The 25,330-nt window shown below is 42.5% G+C and overlaps 9 protein-coding genes across 9 annotated transcripts; 5 read left to right on the top strand and 4 right to left on the bottom strand.

Annotated features, from left to right (window-relative positions):
* The first annotated feature begins 28 nt into the window (after window positions 1-28).
* On the top strand, window positions 29-922 carry K450DRAFT_236369 (uncharacterized protein). Its single transcript, XM_051588246.1, has 3 exons — window positions 29-139; window positions 235-471; window positions 539-922. The coding sequence occupies exons 1-3, from the start codon at window positions 91-93 to the stop codon at window positions 772-774; spliced, it is 522 nt and encodes a 173-aa protein (XP_051445596.1). The 5' UTR covers window positions 29-90; the 3' UTR covers window positions 775-922.
* K450DRAFT_236375 (uncharacterized protein) lies at window positions 820-3,850 on the bottom strand. Its single transcript, XM_051588247.1, has 13 exons — window positions 3,496-3,850; window positions 3,358-3,430; window positions 3,148-3,286; window positions 2,921-3,090; window positions 2,764-2,854; window positions 2,612-2,700; window positions 2,466-2,542; window positions 2,338-2,401; window positions 2,001-2,263; window positions 1,918-1,932; window positions 1,798-1,839; window positions 1,579-1,727; window positions 820-1,516 (listed from the first exon to the last, which is right to left on the bottom strand). The coding sequence occupies exons 1-13, from the start codon at window positions 3,740-3,742 to the stop codon at window positions 1,070-1,072; spliced, it is 1,866 nt and encodes a 621-aa protein (XP_051445597.1). The 5' UTR covers window positions 3,743-3,850; the 3' UTR covers window positions 820-1,069.
* A 108-nt stretch (window positions 3,851-3,958) lies between these two features.
* On the bottom strand, window positions 3,959-4,426 carry K450DRAFT_270902 (uncharacterized protein; the record flags this gene model as incomplete). Its single annotated transcript, XM_051592981.1, has 1 exon — window positions 3,959-4,426. One exon carries the CDS (start codon window positions 4,424-4,426, stop codon window positions 3,959-3,961), a length of 468 nt encoding a protein of 155 aa, XP_051445598.1.
* Window positions 4,427-5,021: 595 nt separating this feature from the next.
* Window positions 5,022-5,865, top strand: K450DRAFT_42226 (uncharacterized protein). Its single transcript, XM_051593813.1, has 2 exons — window positions 5,022-5,350; window positions 5,430-5,865. The coding sequence occupies exons 1-2, from the start codon at window positions 5,158-5,160 to the stop codon at window positions 5,822-5,824; spliced, it is 588 nt and encodes a 195-aa protein (XP_051445599.1). The 5' UTR covers window positions 5,022-5,157; the 3' UTR covers window positions 5,825-5,865.
* On the bottom strand, window positions 5,865-7,310 carry K450DRAFT_236380 (uncharacterized protein). The gene has a single exon (XM_051588248.1). The coding sequence runs from the start codon at window positions 7,130-7,132 to the stop codon at window positions 5,906-5,908; it is 1,227 nt and encodes a 408-aa protein (XP_051445600.1). The 5' UTR covers window positions 7,133-7,310; the 3' UTR covers window positions 5,865-5,905.
* On the bottom strand, window positions 7,311-11,027 carry K450DRAFT_236382 (uncharacterized protein). The gene is made up of 7 exons (XM_051588249.1): window positions 11,002-11,027; window positions 10,893-10,931; window positions 10,298-10,800; window positions 10,182-10,229; window positions 9,209-10,112; window positions 8,567-9,142; window positions 7,311-8,487 (listed from the first exon to the last, which is right to left on the bottom strand). Exons 3-7 carry the CDS (start codon window positions 10,670-10,672, stop codon window positions 7,490-7,492), a joined length of 2,901 nt encoding a protein of 966 aa, XP_051445601.1. The 5' UTR covers window positions 10,673-10,800; window positions 10,893-10,931; window positions 11,002-11,027; the 3' UTR covers window positions 7,311-7,489.
* A 1,338-nt stretch (window positions 11,028-12,365) lies between these two features.
* K450DRAFT_236390 (uncharacterized protein) lies at window positions 12,366-15,382 on the top strand. The gene is made up of 3 exons (XM_051588250.1): window positions 12,366-12,539; window positions 12,620-15,074; window positions 15,157-15,382. The coding sequence occupies exons 1-3, from the start codon at window positions 12,409-12,411 to the stop codon at window positions 15,304-15,306; spliced, it is 2,736 nt and encodes a 911-aa protein (XP_051445602.1). The 5' UTR covers window positions 12,366-12,408; the 3' UTR covers window positions 15,307-15,382.
* A 353-nt stretch (window positions 15,383-15,735) lies between these two features.
* Window positions 15,736-19,855, top strand: K450DRAFT_299354 (uncharacterized protein). Its single transcript, XM_051593707.1, has 6 exons — window positions 15,736-16,133; window positions 16,219-16,486; window positions 16,546-16,687; window positions 16,756-17,304; window positions 17,390-18,305; window positions 18,367-19,855. Exons 1-6 carry the CDS (start codon window positions 15,823-15,825, stop codon window positions 19,754-19,756), a joined length of 3,576 nt encoding a protein of 1,191 aa, XP_051445603.1. The 5' UTR covers window positions 15,736-15,822; the 3' UTR covers window positions 19,757-19,855.
* Window positions 19,856-21,377: 1,522 nt separating this feature from the next.
* Window positions 21,378-25,322, top strand: K450DRAFT_299355 (uncharacterized protein; the record flags this gene model as incomplete). Its single annotated transcript, XM_051593708.1, has 6 exons — window positions 21,378-21,688; window positions 21,778-22,045; window positions 22,112-22,253; window positions 22,322-22,870; window positions 22,956-23,871; window positions 23,933-25,322. 6 exons carry the CDS (start codon window positions 21,378-21,380, stop codon window positions 25,320-25,322), a joined length of 3,576 nt encoding a protein of 1,191 aa, XP_051445604.1.
* Window positions 25,323-25,330: the final 8 nt, after the last annotated feature.

A 25,330-nucleotide genomic window follows, 5' to 3' on the forward strand; every position in this document is an offset into this window, starting at 1 on the left:
GTCACGCTTGCATTTTTGTGCTGCGTTCTCCGCTCAAAGTCTACCGTTATTTTTTACTCTTTTTCCTTTGCAAAACGTTGAATATCTAGAATGGGACAGACTGGCTCTCAGCTGGAGGACATGGTCAACTCCTCAAATTGTAAGTTTTATTTTAATGGCAAGATGCTTTGCAGATTGTTGGGTTTATGCATAGATCAAAACTAATCCTATTGCTCGCATGCGGTTTCCCCACAGTCTCCGCCGAAGAGATCCAGCGTCTGTATAAACGCTTTATGAAGCTTGATAAAGATAATAACGGCTCTATAGATCGCGAAGAATTCCTTTCCATTCCACAGATCGCAAACAATCCATTAGCGTCTCGCATGATTGCCATTTTCGATGAAGATGGCGGTGGTGATGTAGACTTCAAAGAATTCATCAAAGGTCTTAGTGCTTTCAGCGCCAAGGGAAACCAACGAGAAAAGTTAGAATGTAAGTATGGACAGCTACCTTTGCGCCGATTCAAAATCTGTTGGCTAATAACATCATGCTTTCATAGTTGCTTTCAAAGTGTACGACATGGATCGTGATGGTTTTATCTCCAATGGAGAACTGTTCCTTGTCCTTAAGATGATGGTCGGTAACAATCTCAAAGATAATCAGCTACAGCAGATCGTTGATAAGACTATCATGGAGGCCGATAAGGATCTAGACGGCAAGATCAGCTTTGATGAATTCTTGGTCATGGTGGAGACTACAGACGTCGCTAAGCAGATGACGTTGGAAAACTTTTAATTTAAGGCTATCTCGGTTTCGTCCCACTCAATCTATCCACCTTATATGAGACTCCATTGCAGCGAGGAAACGTTTTCGTGTTCTCCCAATCTAGTTTGATCATCCCATTGGGTTGTATAAAATATTCACCACCCTATTATTGCAGTTTAAGCTTGCAGTTCATTCAATGCCTGTATTTTCTTCTTTTATTTTCTGCTACTCGATAACACATGGTTTGATATTGTTGACTAATAGCTGATGGTATAAGAAGTACATAAAGTTTTTCCATTCGTGAATTTAAACATGCTCGTTGAACTTATAGCTTGGAAGGAAGCGACGTCCATTCTCCTCCATTGTCTTCTTTATGGAATGCCTCCCAGTTGCCAGCGATAGGAGCGAACAGCAAGCGGGGATCGACACCGAGTGCGTCCACTACTTGATGGCTCACAGGGATCAATTTATGAACCAGATCGCGAACCATGGATGGAACTTTCTGGCCAGTCTTGATGCTGATCAAACCATTAAGAAGATACGATGCGAGATGACCCTCGATAGTAGCCAATGCATAAAGTTGGAACAGAGCCCCTAAGACTGCTGCTGATTCGCCACTTGCGCTATTCACAACTCCTTTGAATTGTTCCAAGATGATGCGCTCACCATGCGCTCGTGCTAGTGCTTGAATAGTATCGGATTCTTGTTTCATCCAGACTTCAAACAATGGCTGGCCTTCCTTTGCCATCTTGAGTTGCATTGATGAAGACAGCTATAATAAAAAGTAGTTAGTGTCATCTGACAACACAAGTTCCAGATTAGAATACATCATACTTCTTTGACCAAAATTTGTTCTCGGAGGCGGAATAATTTGAGCAGTGTTTCGGTGTCGCCTAACGACCACGATGCTGCATTTCTGGCGTCCGGTACATTTGGTAAAGTTGCTTTCTTAGACTCCAAAGCAGTTAAAAGCTCTTTTGAAACTATAAATGCAAACAGAATGTTTGGTCAAAGCGTCATGGGGCTCCGGCATTGAAGGACAAAAAGTCGTACCTTTGGCCATCAAAACGCAGTTATCACCTTCGGCGGTCATTCCTAAAGATCAATCGCGTGCGGTATTAGAATTTGTAAGTTATGGTTTCGTATCCCATAATGCCTTAAAGTGCGTAGTACCTGCATGGGAGAAACCTGCCAATGGAAAATAATTAATGAGAGTATTGAAAAAAGCATTCGTCATCAAAATATCAATAACTTACCGATGAAATTGCCAAGTCGATTAACTGACAAGTAACCTTGACCGCCGCAGCGTTCTCGGCATGTGGTTGCAGTGTCCTCAAAATTCCAGGTGACAAGAGGCTTGATAACACAACAAAGACGAATGACTTCATCGACATCGGCTGCCGATTGCTTAGCCCATCTCACCTTACAATAGTTCAAACCGATGTTCAGCGCAACAGTTTTGGCAACTAGAGGCATCAAAGCTCGTTGCTGAAGTTGATAGTTGAGAATCGGTGTGTCACTATATTATATCAAAAAGTAATATAAGGTAAGAAGGGGGACAGACATTTAGATAGATGTAGCAGATTGCTCTACCTCTTTCCCGTAGGTCCAACTGAAAGTCGGCTTGAAGCATAGCGAAAAGCAATTGACAAGCATGCTAGCAAAATAGATTGTGAATTACCTCATCACTGTGACTGCAAGCTTTTAATTAAAGTACTTACTTTTTGTACCACCTAAACACATAGACGCGATGGCCAATCTTCCAGACAGCAGTTGGTCTGCGACTTTGAGGAAGCGCCTATCAGATAAAAACTGGTTGAATAAATCGGATAGTGCGGTTAAGGAAAGGTATAATGAGATACATTACCCTCTTCTTGAAGCGATTTGCGAGTGGTACTTTCCATTGCTGTCGATGTCAGAATACTTGTTGAGCAAATTCTCTGCGGGGACTCGCACCTAATTGATATTTGATGAGCAAGGAGCGGTAAACGATCATTTTAAAATGGGTAATATTCATACATTTTTAAACCAGAGTTTGGCATTGTCGACACCATTGCATCCAAACTTTACTCCCATTTCTTCAATGCGTACGCCCTCACTAGGCGTCATGCTGCAAGTAAAACGTGGGGTCAAAACAAAAGATCTTGTGACCTAAACAATTTCACTTGAAACTTACTCTTCTTCACGAATGCGCGTGAGAATAGCATGTACTCCTTCGTTTTTACCATCTACGAATAATTGAGCAAAAACAACGGCAAATTTTGCGTGCAAACTACCATTGGTAATCCAATGCTTTTGTGCCAGTGTGGTTGGCGTGTTGATCACGAGCTCATGTTTCGCTTTATCCTACACTGATGTTTTAGTGGTCGTGACCAAGGCTGTACGTCTATAGCGAATGCTTACATAGGTAGCGGTGGTTTCCATCTCAACTGCATTGTTTCCATAGCCTAATTCAGTCAGAGCGAAACAACCAATACCGGTCATGTTGTCAGACAACGGTAGGTAGTGCCTGTGACGTTCTGTTCCCAATTTGATGACAGTTCTGTAGCAAGAATAACCCAAGGTTGGAGTTCATGATGTTGGTATATATTTGTAATAAGCAACCTTACGTACCCTCCATACAGGTTCAAGTTAACAGTCAGCTTAGTTGCCAAAGAGCCTTCACACATGCCAGCAACTTCATGAACTGCGATAATATCGATGTTTAGGCGGACGGCAGACAACAGAAAGTGGACAAAGCGTCAGCTGTACCTGCAAATACATTGAGCGGATTCTTTTCAAAGTCGAAGACAGACCAGAAGCCATGCTTAGCCAGTTTGACTAAACGGTTCAAGGCCAGTTCGCGTTCGGTGGCGAGCGGTATATTATAACGGGGAATATACAATGGGTCTTTGGCCATGAACTCAGCCATGGCATCTCTGTTTGTATGGTTATCATACTGCAGAACTTTCCGAATGTAGTCGGCTTGAGTAGCATCAAGAGATAGAGAAGAAGTCATGGTAAGGAAACCGATTTGTGAAAGAAAAAAGAAGAGAAAAGCGAAAAGAAAAAAGTCAGAGTCAGATATTGGCTGATCACTGTCACAGGCCAAGCAGATCCTGGAAATTGAATTCCGACATTGTGCCTTAAAATAATAAAGAACGGATATTCTTCAAAACCCCATGTTGCAAAAGTGGGTAAATAACATGTACGAATAAAATACGTCAATATATTGTCAGGCCATTACAGGTTGCTTGGGGCTATTATCAGTAGGGGAGTTATGAATACTATCGATATCAATTTCTTCATCTTCTTCGTCCTCATCTGCCAAGGCTAGGGCAATAGCGAGTTGATCTTCATCAGATGTACCATCACTTTCCAAGATGAATTCTTCATCAGCTCCATAGCGGTCGACTAAATTTTCAAACCACTTTTCCAAGCAGCGTTCGCTTTCGTCCATGATCTCACGCGCTTTGGTATTGGATTCATCAGCGCAATTTTCTTCAATCTGTTGCATGAGCGATTTGAGAGTGCCCAGGTATAAAGCAGGGATTTCGGTGGAGCAGTCATTGATCTGGTCCAAGATGGCAGCTAACTGAGTCAGGATGTCAGGTTGCTCGACAGCTTGCTTCTTGTTACTGGATAATTCCAGTTCAGGTGGTTCGTCCGAGTGTTTCCGTTTGCCAGTAGTAGCCTCCGTCATGGCGGGTGATACAGGAACAAAAGAGATATGAGTGGAGTCGGGTAGAGTAGATGCAGCAAACTGGATAATACAGGAGGTGGCCGAACGATTACTTTCTTGTGCTAAGAGGCGAAAAAGTAAGCGTACGGGAGAACTTGGTCAAGAAAAGGTCAAAAGTAAAGAAGACCCTTGCAAAAAAAAAATTTGGGTGCTGAAAAACTTTCAATTCCCACTTTTAACTTCGGAACCAATGATCGAGAAGCACTGTGGTTTGCCAAGTCGGAAAAGCGAATTCAATATTGCATATTTTATGAAACAATCAAGAGCGACGTTCATGTATTGCATATAAAATTATTTCCACAGAGTATAGAGTTTGTCATATTGGACGGAATAAGTCCCTTGGAATGTCTGACATCGGTCAAGCCATCTCAGGACGCTGTGAAAGTTGCATTGAGTTGGATAATCATGGTCAAACGATGACTTTACCATCATCACTGGAGAATCTCATATTCTTTTCATGAACTTCTTTTCCTCTAAATATTCATTATTTTTATTCGATAACATTATTGTGGGGCAAGCCCTTGTCTCCGAGACATGCAATTGCTGCAGTTGTGAGACACAGGCATTTTAATGACAGTCATTCTTATCAACTTGAGTGATGAAACAGACCTTTTTTTTTTTTGGTCAGTCACCTTTCTCCTCTTATTCTGATACTTTTGTACGTCTTTGAACGGAGTATCGTGTATAGTATCATGGCCTCTCAGTACATAAGTATACCATCTGAGCTGGTTGGAACCTGGTCAACAAACAATAACATCACATGTGGACCAGCCTTCATCGACCCCGTTCTAGGAAACTTTTCTGTGCCGAGTAATCCTGGTTCCAGCTTTTCATTTTCTTCAGATGGTTATTTTGAGGAAGCGTATTACACGATCAATGGAAACGGTAAGCGTGGTTTTAATAACGAATACGACAGGCGTGAAAGAACGACAAGCTTAATCTGACCGCTTTGGAAATTTTCCAGCGTCGTATCCTCAGTGTGTCACCAGTGTTCTACAGTGGCAACATGGTTCCTTTAATGTGACGACAAACCATACTCTTAATACAAATCCAATTGAAGCCGATGGTCGAATGAATTTAACGAACCCGTGTATGACTGGCGGGCATTGGGATGGAACGGCACAGTACTATTACCAACCAGAGACTTATGCGGGCTACACTATAGATGACTCTGGAAAGCTTACCCTAATTCGATTTGATGGTCAGCCATTGCGACCGATGACTTTGATGTCGAAAGATCCTATCATGTGGCCGTTGACGTTGGACACGTCGAAGGCTTCCAGCAGCAGCATCTCGATGAGTCCATACCCGACATTGTTGTTGTTGTTGTTCGTATTTTCGGTATTGTTGTTTATGTAATTAAATTCTAGCGAATATATCACCAGCGTATAGTACAGTTGTTTCTACTTTTTATTCCTTTCAAAAACTCTTTCGTATGAATCATTCAAGTACATCGATGTCATCGTCATCATCGTCATCCTCATTATTGTGAGTTCGAATAGTTTCTAAAGACACCACTGGTTGGCGTATTTCCTCGTCTTGTTGCCATGTGATTTGCTCTTCTTCCCCTTCATCCTCATCTGTGCTGTCACCTAATAAATCCTCTACAACACTCATACTTTGTAACGCTGCCAATCTTTTTGGTCGTGAACCTGCTATACTGCCTTCTCCAGTTTGAACAACCTTCGCTGAGAATGATCTGGAGGTTGATTTCTTCGTAACTTTCTTTCGCTGGATTGGCGCCACAACTGGTTTAGTATCTAAATTCGTTTCACTTGCAGATACGAAGTCGGCCAGCGATATCGGTCCACTGCGTTCGACGGAAGTCGACATTTCCTTAGATACATTGGTAATCACCTGTGTTGTAAGCGATTCTTCATCACCTTCGGATGCTGCGTCGATGGTCTCGGTTAAATTTTGTTCAACCACGGGCTTAACTGGAGGAAGTAAGTCGATTAATGATTTCTTGGTTTTCCTTCGGTTCCTAGTGGTCTGCTTTGTTGCTCGCTTCCTTTTTGGTGCAACATAATCGTTTTGATCTGACGTTCTCCTCTCCCTTCTTCTTTTCGATGCATTCGGTGTTGATTCGTCGGATACATTTCCTTCGACTTTATAACTGTTCGTTTCTCTGTTCGCTTCTTGTAAGATGTACGAGTTGACGTCCACTTTCGGTCCTCCTTGTTGTTCTTTCATGCACGCTTCAACATATGCCAAAACGTTGCGTAATCTCGGCGGCGTTAATGATGAAAGGTCAATTTCTACGGATCCTTTACGATTCTCGCCATTATTCATTTGTATTATAGCGAGTATGCCGGGCAATTTATCTCCTGTCAAATGATTTGTTATTCGATCGAGAATCAGCTCTTCAGCTTCGCGGCGCTCCGTAAAGGACATTGGATTATGAAGGTCACCGTACCGCTTCTTTGGCGGCATGTAGTCCTGTTCGTCGTCGTCATCAGACGACGAGTGCTGGTCGTAGGCGCGATCAAACTTCCGCCGACGTTCGTCAGTATCATCGGCTTCTTCTTCAGAATCCGAATAACCACTTGAGAATGCACTCGGGCGTCTGTCACTTGGAATATTGCCATCGCCAAAATCCTCTATGTCTAGATCGCCTGTATCGTCGTTAACGTGAAGCATAGGTTCTAGGTCTGCATTGGCTGTCATTCGAAAATAGTCATTTGACAAAAGTATTTTGCGTCAAACCGCAACTGGTCCGTCGAAAGAAAAAGTTGCCGAGAGAGAAAATTTTTTGGCTGACGGGTACCAGTGCTGTTGTAGCAAGCTAACAGGTTTCTGTACTTCGTGTGTAATATAACTTTCTTCTGTCAGGTATGGGATTGATATAAAGTAAGTATCTATTGGTGGAATAAAATATACATTCGTTCATGGGGTGGGGGAAAATCTTGAAGGAATAGTCTTCAGATGATGTGCTTTACAAAAAGGAAGAAATATAAAGTGAATGGGACAGGAAACGTATATTGTACTTTACAAAATCATAGATTGTAGTTAGGTATCATAGATTTAAAAGACTCGAGCAGCCGACATCTTTTTTAATTCCTTTTGTTTAAAAAGAAAGGCATGGTTAACGAGTGCCATGGAGTCGTCTGAGAGAGTGGCAATCTTCCTTACCTTTTCTAACTCATCAAGTTTGGAATATTGAGGTCCAGTTAAAGATTCTTTGGACTGGTTAGTTTGGGATAATTCGGTAATGGGGTGCGATATATGCTTATTGTTGGATCCGGTTTCTCTTTGCATGTTCGATGGAGTTTCATCCCACTGAGTTTGTTCTTTTGATTCCAGATAGCTGATGCCATTGTTGACAAGAAACATCATTTCTTGCAAGTCAAAGATATCCGACAACGAGCTTTCAGATATAGGAGATGAACTTAGTGAAAGAGGTGAGGGGCTAAATGATAGTGAAGGTGTGGAATCTGAAATTTTGGTGAGTTTCGCTATTGGTTGTGGTTTTTTCAGCAGCTCTTCGACGCTGCCATCGTTGTACAATCCGGGAGGTGAATCAGACAGCATTTTGGGGTCGCTGCCAGTGCTTGATAGAGGCCGCCGTTGCTGCTTTTGATAGATGGGGAACGTTGGATTTCGTAGTAGCTGGCTATTCTTTAGCCTTCCAGAGGCAGTTTCCAATCGATCTCTTTCAAGATTCGTGAGAGCAACGTCCAGCTTGCTCATAACGTGTTTGGTGTGGTCGTTAAAATCTGTTTCTCCAATTTCTGGCTGGTTATGTAAAATGGCTGTGGTTCCATCATTGTTGATGGAGAGACGACGGTTGGATAGGTTGATAGGAGAATGCATGTCTTTTACAGGTGATTGTGGTGATATTGGTGCTGGCGCGATACGTCCAGATGGTCGATGAGAAGGCTTGGAATGGCGAGATCCAACCTTTCCGGTTTTCTTCAAAACAAATCGAAGATCGGATGTATCGGAAGATCCTTTTACTTGGTTCGTCACTGACTGTATCTCCAATACATCTACTACTAAATCCGTAGGGTTTAGAAGTGTTTCTGATTGAATTAAAAGAAAGAGTTAGACCAAGGTATAACAATAGCAGAATTGAAGGGAGGGGTTTTCATTGGAACTTACCATGAGAACGTCTTACAACCATTAGACGATAGTGATCAAGGTCTTTGCTGAAGCTCGTGATGAGTGCTCGATCATCTTCATCGTCCTCAACGCCATCTACGACTCCATTTAGTATGTGAAACTTTTCCAGCGCAATGAGAGTCACTTCCGCCACTGTAGCGTTTGAACCAATGGCGATTAGCTTGTCAATACGCTCACGATATTTGCCGCTCGAATGATCCGAAGTTTTCTTTTTGCTCTTCATTATGGAGGACCTGTTGGAGGACTTCTTATTTTGTGGAGTTGAATTGTTTTCATCATCAGCGTAAACAGATATTTTGATGTACACCTGGCCCTCGCGTTCATGTACTCGCTTGATTCGTTTGTGCAGATAGAAGCGTATGACTGAGTCTTCTCCAAAATTGCCTTTCACTTTGTTCTGAGCTCGAGACACTCCAAGTCTAGTGACTTCAACAGTTGAAGCTTTTTCGCGGAGCTGCTTTACATGCGTTAAAGATGGTAATGGTGTAGTGAGATGGGCGGTCAAAGATTGGAATATAGATAATGGTTTGTCTTGTGACGTGAGAGTGAGTTCGTCTGCAAAATGTGAGCCTTTAACATCAAGCAATCCTCATGCACATTCGATTATTCGTGATTCAATACCTCCATCCATGGTTTTTACACTAAGGTAATACTCTACGCGGCTATTGGGCGAGTCCACACTATTTCCTTCAATTTGCTGAATATGAAACCGTGATACTGCACGCTTTATCAAGTCTTCGGCATTCGTGTTTGAATCAACAACCACGGTCTTGTAGTTGGTGCCTAGATTTACATTACCAGCAAACACACGCAAGACTGTAACTTGCGTACTATTCTCTGAAACAAGGCTAGTTTGCCTAGATGAGCTTATAGACGTATCATCCTGCTGCAATTCGTCAATTGAGGAAGATACTGAAGTCGACCAGTTAGTTTCCAAATCATCGTCCCGAATCGAGATGGTTGCACTTCGTCTCAATGGAAGTTCAGCTTTGGGTTTCTTTCCTAATGAGAAGAGTCGCTTCAGGCCGTTTTTCTTTTCTGCCGTCTGTAGAATGGTAGATGGTATGTCGACATTTGAAGGTAGTTGTGCCAGTTTGATTGGGGTAATCTTTGTATTTACGTAACCCCCAGTTGATCGCTGTTGATCATTTAAGACCAAGTCAGAAGACTTGTGCTCTTGATTTCGCAAGGATGCAGCATCATCTACACTCTTGTCCAGTATACCATGGGATGAGTCAAGTAGATGACGCCTTAATTCTGTACGTTTTTCAAATACAGGAGTGCTATCTCCTCTCGTTGGCTCAGCTAGAACGGACCTGCGTTCATCGGTATCACTATCAGCGTCGTTTTCCATCTCTTCAACCCAAACTTGGAATTCTTCTTCGTCGATATCGTCTGCATCCTTTCCAACAATGATAATATGTGACTGGTATGCTATACCCTTGGACATAGTCACAGACTTTCCTCGCGTATTTCTTGGCGGAATATCGTTAATGATATGCATATTTGCCTGGAGCGAAGTTAACTGTGGAGATTGAAATTGAGTTATTATTCGTTGTTCCTGGATAAAAAGTCAAAGAGACAAAAAACCAACCTCAACATTTCGGTGCTTATTGAGCCTGGCCAATCGTTCAAATGGCGTCTATATCATCAAAACAGCATTAGAATGACCTTCGGTTGACTGATCGATTTTCAAGATGTTCGATCTACCTCTATGTTTTCCGCGGGTATGTAGCCGATTTCTCCAGTTTTAAGAACTTTGACTAACCACCAGTACGAATTGGAATCATCCAGAAGAGTCAAAGCATCTCCTTTCACGACAGATGCCTGTCCATCAACTGTAGCCACAAAAGTATGTAGAGCATAGACAAGGTCAAAGTCAATATCTGAATCCGGAATGCTAGGCGAGGAAGTCATGCTTGACCGTAAATCGTCGTCTAGTTCCACGATGCGATCGTCCTCATCATCATCGTCGTCGTCGTCTTCAAAATCAAATTCATCCTCTTCGATAATATCATCGCTCGATTGTAATCTCCATTGCTGAACTCGGTCTGTTTGAGAGTCAATGCCCGCTCTTCGGGACATTGTTTTGGTAGCGGTTTAGGAAGTGAAATGCCGAAAAAGGGTGAATGGTATATTAGAGAAGTCCAAGTTCGCTAGAAATAGTGGAAGCCCGAAAAGAAAGCCGTGTACAAGTGAAAGTGTGTCAAATGCTTATAAGTTGTAGGTCGCAAGTGAAAAACAGGTTGTCAAGTCCACTGGGGGAAAAAAAAAAGGATTTCGACGTGGGTGCACAAGGACTTACCTATTTTGCTGCAAAGACGATGTGGGCTGAGGCTTTGAACTGAACAGTACGGAAAAGTAGACGTCAGTTTTCTCACTTCAGCTCATTTAAATAGATCACGCACACGTACCAAAAAAAATAAAAAAAAAATTCTCGTAAGAGGCAAGGGAGGCAGGGGAAGATTCACTTTGGCTTGCAGGGAGACGTGAAATGAGTAGAAGAACACAAAATTAAGGCAAAAAAAATACAAAATCCGTGAGGGAACAGGCGTCAACTTTGTCATCTTTGTCCATTCCCTTATTCAATGGAGCCTGTTAGTCCTCTTCAAGAACTTATAAGTCCATTGGAATGTCAATTTTGCTGGATCTACGATCACCTCCTAAATTTTCAATGATTGTCGCGATTCTCAAATCGCCATACTTTGTTAGCTAATCCGAATAAAGGGTTCGACCCCTTTTGCACAAAATTTGACAACTGTATTGCATACCACAATGCGTCGCTACATATTTCTGCCTTTTATCAATTTCTGGACCAAAAAACGTGCTAGATCCCGCCAGTACTGCCAAAATCTTTCGGTACGAAACATGACATTTAGCAGGGCAGTCAATTTAATAAACATAACCGTACCGTCAGCCTTTCAACATTGCCCCTTTACATTCCAGGCCAATTGAATTTGGAAAAAAGCGATGCCGGCAGAGCAATATAATGTTTGCATTTGATATGTATTTGTGTGGATATTACGCAAATCAGCCAATTTGGTGTTTTTTTTTAACTCCATCTGTGGCTACAATATACCCAGGCTTGATCGAGCCTTTATGATGAAAACGCTGGTACCGTTGTCTCCGAATCTTGCATTTCATGTATCGATTCCCATGATTTGTAAATTACGGCTCCAATATGAAGCATACTGTTCTTAAAATAGAATACGATGCATTGAACGGATTCTGAACCATGACAATATATAACTATCACAACGCAATATACTCAGCTCTTCGCAGTACTGGTGTGGTAATTTGTGCATGAGAATGTAACAATACACCATGTATCCTTGGTACAACTGATGACGATCGCAAGTGATAACCTTGCAAAATACGAGTTGCTTGCCCATTTCACGGCCAAGCGACTGAACTTCCAATATTTTAAACACCATTAGTAATTTATTTGCCAAGGCTTCTCTCGTTTATTGAAAAGCATGAATATCATCTCAAATGACACTTTTCATGATATGAGTTATTGAAATCAATTTTTGATGCAATATGGCGGTGTCAATCGAACTTTGTTTTTTGACTGGCTAGGTTGTCATATCGAGTTATTGATATTAGCCTACAAAGATAATCTAGATTTTATCCTTTCGAATATAGAGTGAGAGCTTTTGGCGCACAGAAAGTAGGAATCGAACGAAGCGACGGCATGTAATCCATATCCTTGCACGTGACCTAGCCTTTTTGGCAACAAATTCGGGACTGCTAAATCATCAAGTTACACTTTTTGTTGAACTGCGCCTGCACACTTCATTTCAGTAGGATTGCTAGGACACATGTTCAGTACAACGAAGGATTTCATAGGGAAACCCGCTCCGGCAAACTATGTTGCTGGTCTCGGAAGAGGAGCCACAGGATTCACTACGCGTTCTGATATTGGTCCAGCTAGAGAACCACAGGAGCCAACGTAAGTAACGCTTTTGTTTCCATTTAAATGGTTAAAGGCACGATTGCTGATGCTGACGCATTTTTCATTGAATCTAATAGAGAAGCACAGAAAGCCGCGGCAATAAAAAAGGCAGAAGAGGATGACGACGATGAACGGTTTCAAGATCCCGACAATGAAGTGGGTCTGTTCTCCGGAGCTCCCTACGAAGAAGATGACGAAGAAGCCGACAAGGTTTGGGAAATGATTGACGCAAAAATGGATGAACGCAGAAAAGCAAGAAGAGAAGCTAGAGAGAAGGAGGAATTAGAAAAGTATCGATCCGAACGTCCAAAGATTTCACAGCAATTTGCAGACATCAAGCGAACGTTGTCTACAGTTAACGAAGACGCATGGAACGCTATTCCTGAAGCTGGAAATTTGACCGGCAAGGCAAAACGAAAACAACCAAAAATGGATCGATTTACTCCCGTCCCTGATTCTGTTTTAGCGGCTTCGAAGGAGAAAAACCAGCTTGCCAACACAATCGATGCCACGGACCAGTCACTCGGAGGCATTGCTACTCCTAGCCTCGATAGTGGTATGATGACGGATTTTAAGCAGATTGGTGAAGCACGCGACAAAGTTCTAGGATTGAAACTAGATCAACTTTCTGACTCTGTTTCTGGCAAGACCAATATTGATCCCAAGGGATATCTCACTGACCTGAACAGCGTTGTGTTAAAGAGTGATGCAGAAATTGGAGATCTCAAGAAAGCTAGACTACTACTCAATTCTGTCATCACCACCAATCCAAAACACGCACCAGGATGGATTGCCGCCGCAAGACTGGAGGAAGTTGCCGGTAAAATAGGCACAGCGAGAACGATCATCGCCAAGGGTTGTGACGAGTGTCCTAAGAATGAGGATATTTGGCTTGAAGCCGCAAGATTGAACACAAAAGATAATGCTAAGATCATTCTTGCTAACGCAGTTCGACATATACCACACTCCGTCAAAATATGGCTCAAGGCAGTGGATTTGGAAACTGAACCCAATGCTCAAAAGCGGGTACTACGACGTGCACTCGAATTCATACCTAATTCACTCAAACTTTGGAGAGCAGCGGTCAATATGGAAGATAATCCGGCCGATGCCAAGGTGTTATTGTCACGAGCTGTCGAACTTGTTCCCCTGAGTGTTGAACTCTGGTTGGCGCTAGCTCGATTGGAATCTTACGCAAATGCTAAAAAAGTACTCAACAACGCACGCAAGAGCATCCCCACATCACATGAAATATGGATCGCAGCTGCGCGACTAGAAGAACAGCAAGGTAACGAAAAGATGGTGGAAACCATCATACAACGTGCTGTCAGTGTCCTTAGTGAAAGTGGAACGGTCATGGATCGAGACCAATGGTTAGTGGAAGCTGAATCCTGTGAGAAGACAGGCGCTATCGGCACTTGTCAAATAATTATTCGCGCAACCATCGGTCTCGGTATTGAAGATGAAGATAGGAAGAAGACATGGATGGACGATGCTGAAAGCTGCATTGCTCATGGGTCTATTGAATGCGCAAGGGCGATCTATGCCCACGCCCTCAAGGTATTTCCAGAGAAGAAGTCAATTTGGAGACGTGCAGCGTACCTCGAAAAGGGACATGGCACCAAAGAATCGTTGGAGGAGTTGCTTCAACGCGCTGTCAAGTATTGTCCTCAAGCTGAAGTTCTATGGCTCATGGGCGCAAAAGAAAGATGGCTATTTGGAGATGTGGAGGGCGCTCGCGCCATTATCCATCAAGCATTTACAGCCAACCCCAACAGTGAGCAGATATGGCTGGCGGCTGTCAAACTGGAAAGTGAAAACGACGAGCCTGAACGTGCACAAACTCTTCTTAAAAACGCCCGAGAAAAGTCTGGAACAGAGCGTGTTTGGATGAAATCAGCGGTGTTTGAGCGTCAATTGAGAAACTTTGAAACAGCTCTCTCTCTCCTCGATGAAGCATTGGCTAAGTATCCCACATTCGATAAACTATGGATGATCAAATCCCAAATTGAGGACATGGATCTCAACAATCAAGCAAAAGCCCGTGAAACTCTCAACAAAGGTGTGAAAGCTTGCCCCAAGAGCGTGACCCTTTGGATACTGCTTGCTCGATTGGAAGAAAAGTCAGGCATGCTTGTCAAATCAAGATCTACTCTAGAAAAAGCTCGATACACCAATCCCAAAACGGCCGAGCTGTGGGTTGAAGCAATACGCATCGAAAACCGTGCCAACAATGTCAACGCTGCTAGAAACCTCGCCGCCAAGGCGTTGCAAGAATGCCCAACGTCAAGCCTGTTGTGGTCTGAGATTATTTACATGGAACCACGTGCTCAGCGAAAATCAAAGAGCGTAGATGCTTTGAAAAAGTGCGAACAAGACCCATTGATTGTAACTGCAGTGGCTCGATTATTCTGGACAGAGAGGAAGATTGACAAGGCTCGAGACTGGTTTCAAAAGGCTGCCAAGATTGACTCTGATCAAGGCGATGTGTATGCATGGTGGTATCGCTTTGAGTTGCAGCATGGCTCAGAGGTGAGGAGTTTGTTTTGATTATGTAGCTCTTAATTTTCCCAGATTACCCATTCGCTCACTGAAATTTATCTCCTAAAAATAGGAACAACAAAAATTTGTCGTCGAGAAGTGCATTGCAGCAGAACCACATCATGGTGAACGATGGCAAGCTGTGGCCAAGAATATATATAATTTTGGAAAAAAAACAGACGAAATCTTGAAATTAGTAGCAGGTAGTTTAGAGGGCCAGTAGGATTTGACAAAATAAACATCAGGCTATAATTACCTATTGATAGAGTACAATGTAAACAGCAACTGGGATCCGAAGTTATTGGGGTGTGATAGAAGAAAAAAGGTGCGAACATTTAATGCGGTTTGTAATTTACTAAATTGAGAAAACTATTAGGAACATCAAGAACCATGAAGTCTTTATCGCGAGATTCCAAATGTCGGAGTAGTGGATACCTTTCATTTGAAAATTGCAAATATGCAATGTCAGCAACGATTAGGCGTCACAGCTTTCTCGTTAATGCAAGGACCTTGCGGTAAAATATTACCGCCGTTGAGCTGATGTGTGGTGAATATGACCAAATAAGGCAAGCTGAAACAGCCGACATGGTTCAGTCAGCATTAATGGTCGGGAAAATCGGTAACTTCGTTCCAGTCGTTTTTTCCGCTCTAAAACATTTTCTGAACTATATAAACACAAACCGGGGCCACATTATGCGTTTCGTTATATAGAATTGCAAACGATTAAACTCTTTTTTATATGTCAACAACATCACTCATCGTAGCCATCAAAGGCACCGATAATGTTGAAAACGATGGTGTCATTGTTCGATTTGGTACTGGCGCAAGCATGGACACACTGCGTAGCCTTATTGCCGACAAATTGGGCATTGCCACTGGTTATCAAGATTTGATACTAGAGGATGGCGATGGAAAGCTTCTTTCTGGAATAGATCATGTTCGACAACAACAAGTCGTCTATGTCAATTTGAAGGATCAAGTCAAATTACCTGCTGTTCCCAAACACACGCTTCCATACTTTGGCAACTTGTACGACATGCTACCAGACATGTAAGTGATAGATAACTATGCTATAATCGATATACAATGGAATATGCACCTTTCTTCTTGTACAAGTGCTTATAATTTATCATAGGTTGGCAAGCTGGAGACGACTTTTTGAAGAGTATGGTCCCGTCGTGAAAGTTAATTTGCTCGGAAGCGAAATTATTGGAACAAATGATCCGGCCGTTGCAGAGCTTTTCGTAAAGGAAAATGAGTACTTCACAAAGAAAATTTACGGTGGTCTCTCTGAAGTTAAAGCATTCGGTGGACAAGGTCTATTCACTACAGACAGTGATGAAATGGACTGGAAGCTTGCTCACAAGCTTCTTATGCCGGCATTCTCTCCTAGAGCTATCAAGGTAACCCTTTGAAGATTACATCAATCTCATTAGATTATCTCATATTCATTTCAATGCAGGCGTACCAACTAGAGATGAGCTTGATTGGTCAAACTACCATCAAGTTGTTGGAGCAATTTTCTTCCGATGAATCTGTCGAAATTCTTCACTGGACCACCAATCTTACATTCGAGACTATTGGAAAAGTTGGATTCGGATATGGTATGCTGATGAGAAAATAATTCTATACTCATTTCATATACAGTAACTGACATTGTAAAATTTCTTAGACTTCCATCTACTGGATGACCGCAATGCCGAGAATCACCCATTTATCGAAGCTATGGGATATTGTATGAAACAATCTTTTACCAGAACGACTCAAGCAAAAGTTATGAAGCATTTACCTTTGGAGAGCAATCGCCGCTTTGATGAATCTCTCAAGCTTATGCATACGACAGTTGATGATGTTATTCAGCAGCGCAAGAATGGTCCTGAGGCTAAAGACAAGGATAAGGACTTGCTCGGCTTCATGTTGAATGCTCGAGATGAGAATGATCTAGGTCTTACGGACGAAAACATCCGTGATCAAGTTATCACGTTCTTGATTGCTGGGCACGAAACAACCAGCAACACGCTGGCTTGGACATTGTACGAACTCTCTCGTCATCCTGAAATTGAAGAAAAGATTTTACAAGAGATTGTCAACCTTGAAATCACTCATGATGGTCTCCCAACCTCTAAACAATCATCCAACATGAAATATACTCACCAAGTACTTAAGGAGACTCTTCGTATGTACTCTCCTCTTCGTGCACTTGGCAAACATTGCAAAAAAGGTACGTCTTAAAAGATTATATTTATTTCAAACATGAAATTTGTCTCGTGTCCACCTTTTCTTGATTGCTTACCCTATTCACATAGATATCATTGTTCCTGGAGGCTATCAAATCAAAGCTGGGTCTGAAGTCATTGTCCATTTGGGCTCTATGCACTACAATGAAGCCATTTATCCCAATCCTGATGAATATGATCCTAGTCGATGGACGCCTGAAGAAGAACAAAAAAGATCTCGCTTCGCTTGGCTCCCTTTCAGTACCGGACCACGCTCATGCATTGGTATGGCACTTGCTCTCCAAGAAGCCAAGACGATCCTTGGCATGCTCCTTCATCGATTCCGTTTCGTTTATGACGGACCTCCGATAACACATGATCCCAAGTCTCCTACCACGAAACCACTGAATTTGTTCATGAAAATTCTTCCTCGTGAACACCTTCCTAGTCCCACTGCTGATAATAGACTCACACCGCCCGGATCTCCAGCTCAAACAAAGATGCCTCGAGCCACTCTACCGACAGCCGCTGTAAATGCTGGCACTGTACCTCTTCCTCCCGTAACCTTCCTCTTTGGTACTCAGACCGGTACTGCTCAAGACTATGCTTCACAGCTCGCAGGCCAAGCTAAAAACTTTGGCTTCAAGAACGTTAAAGTCTGTGATATGGACAAGTGGGAGGTTTTGGAAAAGGGAAAGTATAATGTTCCTAAAGGATCCAGTGACCGTCGTGAACTTGTCATCATCTGTACCGCTACCTACAATGGTTCCCCTCCAGATTCTGCCGAAAAATTCGATAAATTCATTTCCGACGATTCGAATGACAAAGATCGACCAATGGAAGGTCTTCTCTATTCAGTATTCGGATTGGGTAACAAGAATTGGAGAACATATCAACAATTCCCTACCAAGTGTGACAATCGCCTCGACGAACTTGGCGCAGAGCGCTTCTTCTATCTTGGATCAGGTGATGCTGACAAGGATATGGATGCAGATTTTCATGAATGGTAAGACTTCGAAGCAATGCATATAGCATTATGATGTGTAGCTTTTGACCTTTATTGATAGGTGCGCTCATTTCTGGTCCCATACTCTCATCTATTTTGGTATTGGAACAAACCCCGAAACCACTTCTCTGGTACCTACACCATCCAAGTACGAGGATCCTGCTGATAAGCTTGAGGTCCAAATTATTGAAAAATCAGAAGATGCCAAATGCATCAGCGCAAGCAAGAATGTTAATGGAGAGTACAATGCCGAGATTAATGTCAACACCGAACTCCAGAATGTTGAGCTATCCAAGCGCAGCACTCGTCATATCGAAATCGACATCTCTAAACTCCAATCTCCTAACACTGACAAGCACAGATATCTTGCTGGAGATCATCTTGAGGTTCTCCCAGAGAATTCAGACATGGATATCGAAAAGGTTGCACTTGGATTTGGTCTTATCCTCGACTCTGTTTTCGAAATCACCAACGTCGATGTCACAACCGTTTCATCTCGCAGTCTAGCCGTCGCTATTAAGGGACCATGCACAGTGAGAAATGCACTCAAGTACTATGCAGATATTTACTCTGCTCCTTCAAGGTATATGCTTGCTTACTTTGCAGCTCGCTTGCAAAAGACACATCCTGATGTTGCTGCTACGTTCTCTGATGTGATTGTCCCAGGAGATAAAGGTCAAGCGGCATACATCGAGTTTATCAAAGAGTGTCGCAATCTTTTGGACTTGCAAAGAAAGTATCCTCTCAAGGAACTCAGCCTTAAGGAATTCCTTTGTGCTGTCACAGTTATGCAGCCCCGTCGCTATTCCATTGCCTCATCTCCACTGAAGAACAAGGACTCTGCTCATCTTGCTGTCGGTGTTGTCGACGATGTTATGAACAACCGCCACTATCCTGGTCTCACATCTGGATACCTTGCAAACGTTCAACCACCATGCCCATTGCGTGCTCGTATCAAGTCCAGCAAGAGCAGTTTCTGCTTGCCATCGGATGAGAAGACACCTATCATCATGATTGCTGCTGGCACTGGCGTATCACCATTTGTTGGATTTTTGCAAGAACGAGAAGTGCTTAAATCTGATGCCGAGGCCTATCTCTTCTTTGGCTGCAGACATCCAGACCAGGACTTCATCTACCGCGATGTGTTTGAAGGATATGAAAAATCTGGAGTGATTACCAAGCTTTATCCAGCATTCTCTCGATATGGCGAGGATAACCCTAGAAAGTATGTGCAACATCAGATCATGGCCAATGCTGGAGTAATTTGGAAACTCCTCAGTCAAGGAGCTGTCATCTATGTCTGTGGAGCTGGCACAATGAGCAGAGACGTTCGCCGTACGTTTGAGCTTATGGCGAAGAGCTTTGGTGGAGCTAAGACGGACGAAGAAGCAACCGAGCTTCTTACCGGCCTTATGACTAGTGGTCGATACAACGAAGACGTTTGGGGTTAATTTTCTTGATGCCAAACCACTATCGTAGAAGATTTTATGTAAACATGCTTAACAACATTTCGGTAATAAAATTTATGTTCTTTTCTGGCTGTCTTTAAGAAATTACGCACATGATGGTCAAGTTTGGAGAATGCAGGCAGGGCATCATGTTAGATAACGGACATAGTTTAAGCTAATAAACACCGGACTATGGGAAGAAGCCTGAATGTCATGTAGTTTTCTCCTATGCGAGCAATATCGAATCGGTTAAAATTGTAATGAGTCTATCGCTTCGTTTTGATAGATATATATATTATGTGCATCCAAGGCAGCAGATGAAGTATAATGTCTCGTCATTCCCTGCCTTTCACTAAACAGTCGCCCAGTTTACATTCCCTTTCCCATGCACACTGATTATGCTGCTAAACCTGGTAAATGATTTTTTATTATTATTTCGGTTTATAGCAGTAAATCAGTAGAGACGGCTTGGTGTCTGTTTTCAATCAGATGCCACGGTTGTTTTATGGAACCTTTCGTCTTTATTCGTTATATCGAACACATGATTCTTTTCATTGAGAACTTTAACACAAGGTCAATCCACCTGTGTATCTAAGTAGCTTACAAATCAAGTCGCATCATTCTACATTTCCGCATGCTGCTATAACTCGCAATCAATCTTGTTAAACCCACTAAAGTATTACTACAACATCATTAAAAGCACCAAACTAGCTTGTTAAATCGTGTATATTCGGCTCATACGATAAAATTCTTTTTAATTTTTTTACCACAAGAATGCTTTCGAAAAAACTGCTGGAGCTGGTGTGGAAATTCCAAATGGTTTATGGCATAGTTTATTAGTGGATACGGCAAAATTAAGGGCGGCGTACAGGGATAAAAGCCGTGAAAATATTGACAAGAGTCTTGTGGCACTCAATCCGGACAATGCTCGCAAAAGATATCTTCGTCTCATTTGATACAACAAAGGATACTTGACAATACGTGATTTAACTGAATGATCTCTTTCATTGCTAGCTCAAGAATTGGTAACATAACAAATGACCGTTAACAAGAGCTGAAATATGATATGTTGAGTGTCTTATTATCAATAAGTTTGATGAATCTCATAAGATGAGGCTTGCAATACTATTAATGACAGTCAAGATTACGTACAATATCGACGGACACGTTTCCGCGACCATTGAAAATCTGGTACGGTTAACAGGAAATACATATACGACTCATAAAACCGCCTCATTAGATTGCACCATTGCCTCGCGAATATGCATCTACGGATGAGTATCGCTCAAGCACCATATCTAATGCAAAAAACTTATCAAATACGTTGATTCTATCTATAGGGATCTCGCTTACTTGCTTTGCGAACCAACATTGATGAATACCAATGTGAAAAAGTAGTGGTGGTAAAGTTTACCGCCAGTCAGCTTACGAGCGCTGAAAATGACCAAAAATGGCAGGTAAAATGAAGTTGGTCAGATATAACTGGTCGGGAGTATGGTAATCACACTCCGGCCATTGCTTGCGCGTCCAAATTAGTTCAGAAATTATAAAAAAGTGCTTTGGGTCAACGCTTTATTCTTTTCAATACTAATAGTTTTCATCACTCGCTGAGCTTTCTATTTTTATGTCAAAGACGGAAATCATTGCAGCTATCAAAGGCTGCGACAACACAGAAAGCAATGGTGCGACTGTAACATTTGATAATAACGCAAGCATGGACAAGCTGCGTAGCCTTGTAGCCGATAAACTAGGCATTGCCAGCGGTCACCAAAATCTGATATTGGAAGATGGTGACGGGGAGATGCTCTCTGAAATAGATCAAGTTCGACAACAAAAATTTATCTATGTAAACATGAAGGATCAAATCAAATTACCTGCTGTTCCCAAACGCTCGCTTCCATACTTTGGCAACTTGTACGAAATGCTACCAGACTTGTAAGTAATCCATAGCTAAGGCGTCGGAGGTGAAACAATGGGGGGGGGGGTTTATTTCTTTGGCTCAAGAGCTAATAATTTATCATTAGGCAGGCAAGCTGGAGACGGCTTTTTGAAGAGCATGGTTCCGTAGTGAAGATTAACTTGATCGGAAACGAGATCATTGGAACAAATGATCCAGCCGTTGCAGAGCTTTTTGTAAAGGAAAGTGAGTACTTTACAAAGAAAATCAATGGCGGTCTTTCTGAAATCAAGGCATTTGGTGGACAAGGTCTATTCACTACAGACAGTGATGAAATGGACTGGAGGCTTGCTCATAAGCTCCTTATGCCAGCATTCTCTCCTAGAGCTATCAAGGTAAATACATAAAGAATTTTAAGAGCTGGTATGAATAGATCATCTTATATACATGTCAATGTGTAGGCATACCAATTGGAAATGAGTTTGATTGGTCAACAAACCATTAGGCTGCTGGAACAATTTACTCCGGATGAACCTGTAGAAATTCTTAACTGGACAACCAATCTCACATTTGAAACTATTGGAAAAGTTGGATTTGGTTATGGTAAGCCGATGAAAAAATTAGACCATCACCAATTCACACAGCATGACTGATTATGTAAAATTGCTCAGATTTCCACTTACTGGATGATCGCTACGCGGAGAATCATCCATTTATCGAAGCTATGGGATATTGCATGAAACAAGCATTTAAAAGAATGCTTCAGCCAAAAGTTTTAAAGCGTCTGCCGTTCGAGAGCAATCGCCGCTTTGATCGATCTATCAAACTTATGCACTCGACGGTTGATGATGTTATTCAGCAGCGCAAGAATGGTCCTGAGGCTAAAGACATGAATAAGGATGTGCTCGGCTTCATGTTGAATGCTCGAGATGAGAATGATCTAGGTCTTACGGACGAAAACATTCGTGATCAAGTTATCACGTTCTTGATTGCTGGGCACGAAACAACCAGCAACACGCTGGCTTGGACATTGTACGAACTCTCTCGTCATCCTGAAATTGAAGAAAAGGTTCTACAAGAGATTGTCAACCTTGAAATCACTCATGATGGTCTCCCAACCTCTAAACAATCATCCAACATGAAATATACTCACCAAGTACTTAAGGAGACTCTTCGTATGTACTCTCCTCTTCGTGCACTTGGCAAACATTGCAAAAAAGGTACGTCTTAAAAGATTATATTTATTTCAAACATGAAATTTGTCTCGTGTCCACCTTTTCTTGATTGCTTACCCTATTCACATAGATATCATTGTTCCTGGAGGCTATCAAATCAAAGCTGGGTCTGAAGTCATTGTCCATTTGGGCTCTATGCACTACAATGAAGCCATTTATCCCAATCCTGATGAATATGATCCTAGTCGATGGACGCCTGAAGAAGAACAAAAAAGATCTCGCTTCGCTTGGCTCCCTTTCAGTACCGGACCACGCTCATGCATCGGTATGGCACTTGCTCTCCAAGAAGCCAAGACGATCCTTGGCATGCTCCTTCACCGATTCCGTTTCGTTTATGACGGACCTCCGATAACACATGATCCCAAGTCTCCTACCACGAAACCACTGAATTTGTTCATGAAAATTCTTCCTCGTGAACACCTTCCTAGTCCCACTGCTGATAATAGACTCACACCGCCCGGATCTCCAGCTCAAACAAAGATGCCTCGAGCCACTCTACCGACAGCCGCTGTAAATGCTGGCACTGTACCTCTTCCTCCCGTAACCTTCCTCTTTGGTACTCAGACCGGTACTGCTCAAGACTATGCTTCACAGCTCGCAGGCCAAGCTAAAAACTTTGGCTTCAAGAACGTTAAAGTCTGTGATATGGACAAGTGGGAGGTTTTGGAAAAGGGAAAGTATAATGTTCCTAAAGGATCCAGTGACCGTCGTGAACTTGTCATCATCTGTACCGCTACCTACAATGGTTCCCCTCCAGATTCTGCCGAAAAATTCGATAAATTCATTTCCGACGATTCGAATGACAAAGATCGACCAATGGAAGGTCTTCTCTATTCAGTATTCGGATTGGGTAACAAGAATTGGAGAACATATCAACAATTCCCTACCAAGTGTGACAATCGCCTCGACGAACTTGGCGCAGAGCGCTTCTTCTATCTTGGATCAGGTGATGCTGACAAGGATATGGATGCAGATTTTCATGAATGGTAAGACTTCGAAGCAATGCATATAGCATTATGATGTGTAGCTTTTGACCTTTATTGATAGGTGCGCTCATTTCTGGTCCCATACTCTCATCTATTTTGGTATTGGAACAAACCCCGAAACCACTTCTCTGGTACCTACACCATCCAAGTACGAGGATCCTGCTGATAAGCTTGAGGTCCAAATTATTGAAAAATCAGAAGATGCCAAATGCATCAGCGCAAGCAAGAATGTTAATGGAGAGTACAATGCCGAGATTAATGTCAACACCGAACTCCAGAATGTTGAGCTATCCAAGCGCAGCACTCGTCATATCGAAATCGACATCTCTAAACTCCAATCTCCTAACACTGACAAGCACAGATATCTTGCTGGAGATCATCTTGAGGTTCTCCCAGAGAATTCAGACATGGATATCGAAAAGGTTGCACTTGGATTTGGTCTTATCCTCGACTCTGTTTTCGAAATCACCAACGTCGATGTCACAACCGTTTCATCTCGCAGTCTAGCCGTCGCTATTAAGGGACCATGCACAGTGAGAAATGCACTCAAGTACTATGCAGATATTTACTCTGCTCCTTCAAGGTATATGCTTGCTTACTTTGCAGCTCGCTTGCAAAAGACACATCCTGATGTTGCTGCTACGTTCTCTGATGTGATTGTCCCAGGAGATAAAGGTCAAGCGGCATACATCGAGTTTATCAAAGAGCATCGTAATCTCTTGGACTTGCAAAGGAATTACCCTCTTACAGAACTCAGCCTCAAGGAATTTCTCTGTGCTGTCACAGTTATGCAGCCCCGTCGCTATTCCATTGCTTCATCTCCACTAAAGAACAAGGACTCTGTTCATCTCGCTGTCGGTGTTGTCGATGATGTTATGAACAACCGTCACTATCCTGGTCTCACATCTGGATACCTTGCAAACGTTCAACCACCATGTCCATTGCGTGCTCGTATCAAGTCCAGCAAGAGCAGTTTCTGCTTGCCATCGGATGAGAAGACACCTATCATCATGATTGCTGCTGGCACTGGCGTGTCACCATTTGTTGGATTTTTGCAAGAACGAGAAGTGCTTAAATCTGATGCCGAGGCACATCTCTTCTTTGGCTGCAGACATCCAGACCAGGACTTCATTTACCGCGATGTGTTTGAAGGGTATGAAAAATCTGGGTTGCTCACTAAGCTTTATCCAGCATTCTCTCGATATGGCGAGGACAACCCTAGAAAGTATGTACAACATCAGATCATGGCCAATGCTGGAGTAATTTGGAAACTTCTCAGTCAAGGAGCTGTTATCTATGTATGTGGAGCTGGTGCGATGAGCAGAGACGTTCGCCGTACGTTTGAGCTTATGGCGAAGAGCTTTGGTGGAGCTTCGACGGACGAAGAAGCAACCGAGCTTCTTAACGGGCTTATTTCTAGTAGTCGATATAATGAAGATGTATGGGGTTGAGTGCTTCA

The sequence above is a fragment of the Umbelopsis ramanniana genome, assembly GCF_025399195.1.
Source record: "Umbelopsis ramanniana AG unplaced genomic scaffold K450scaffold_20, whole genome shotgun sequence".
In the NCBI taxonomy this organism is placed as follows: domain Eukaryota; kingdom Fungi; phylum Mucoromycota; class Umbelopsidomycetes; order Umbelopsidales; family Umbelopsidaceae; genus Umbelopsis; species Umbelopsis ramanniana.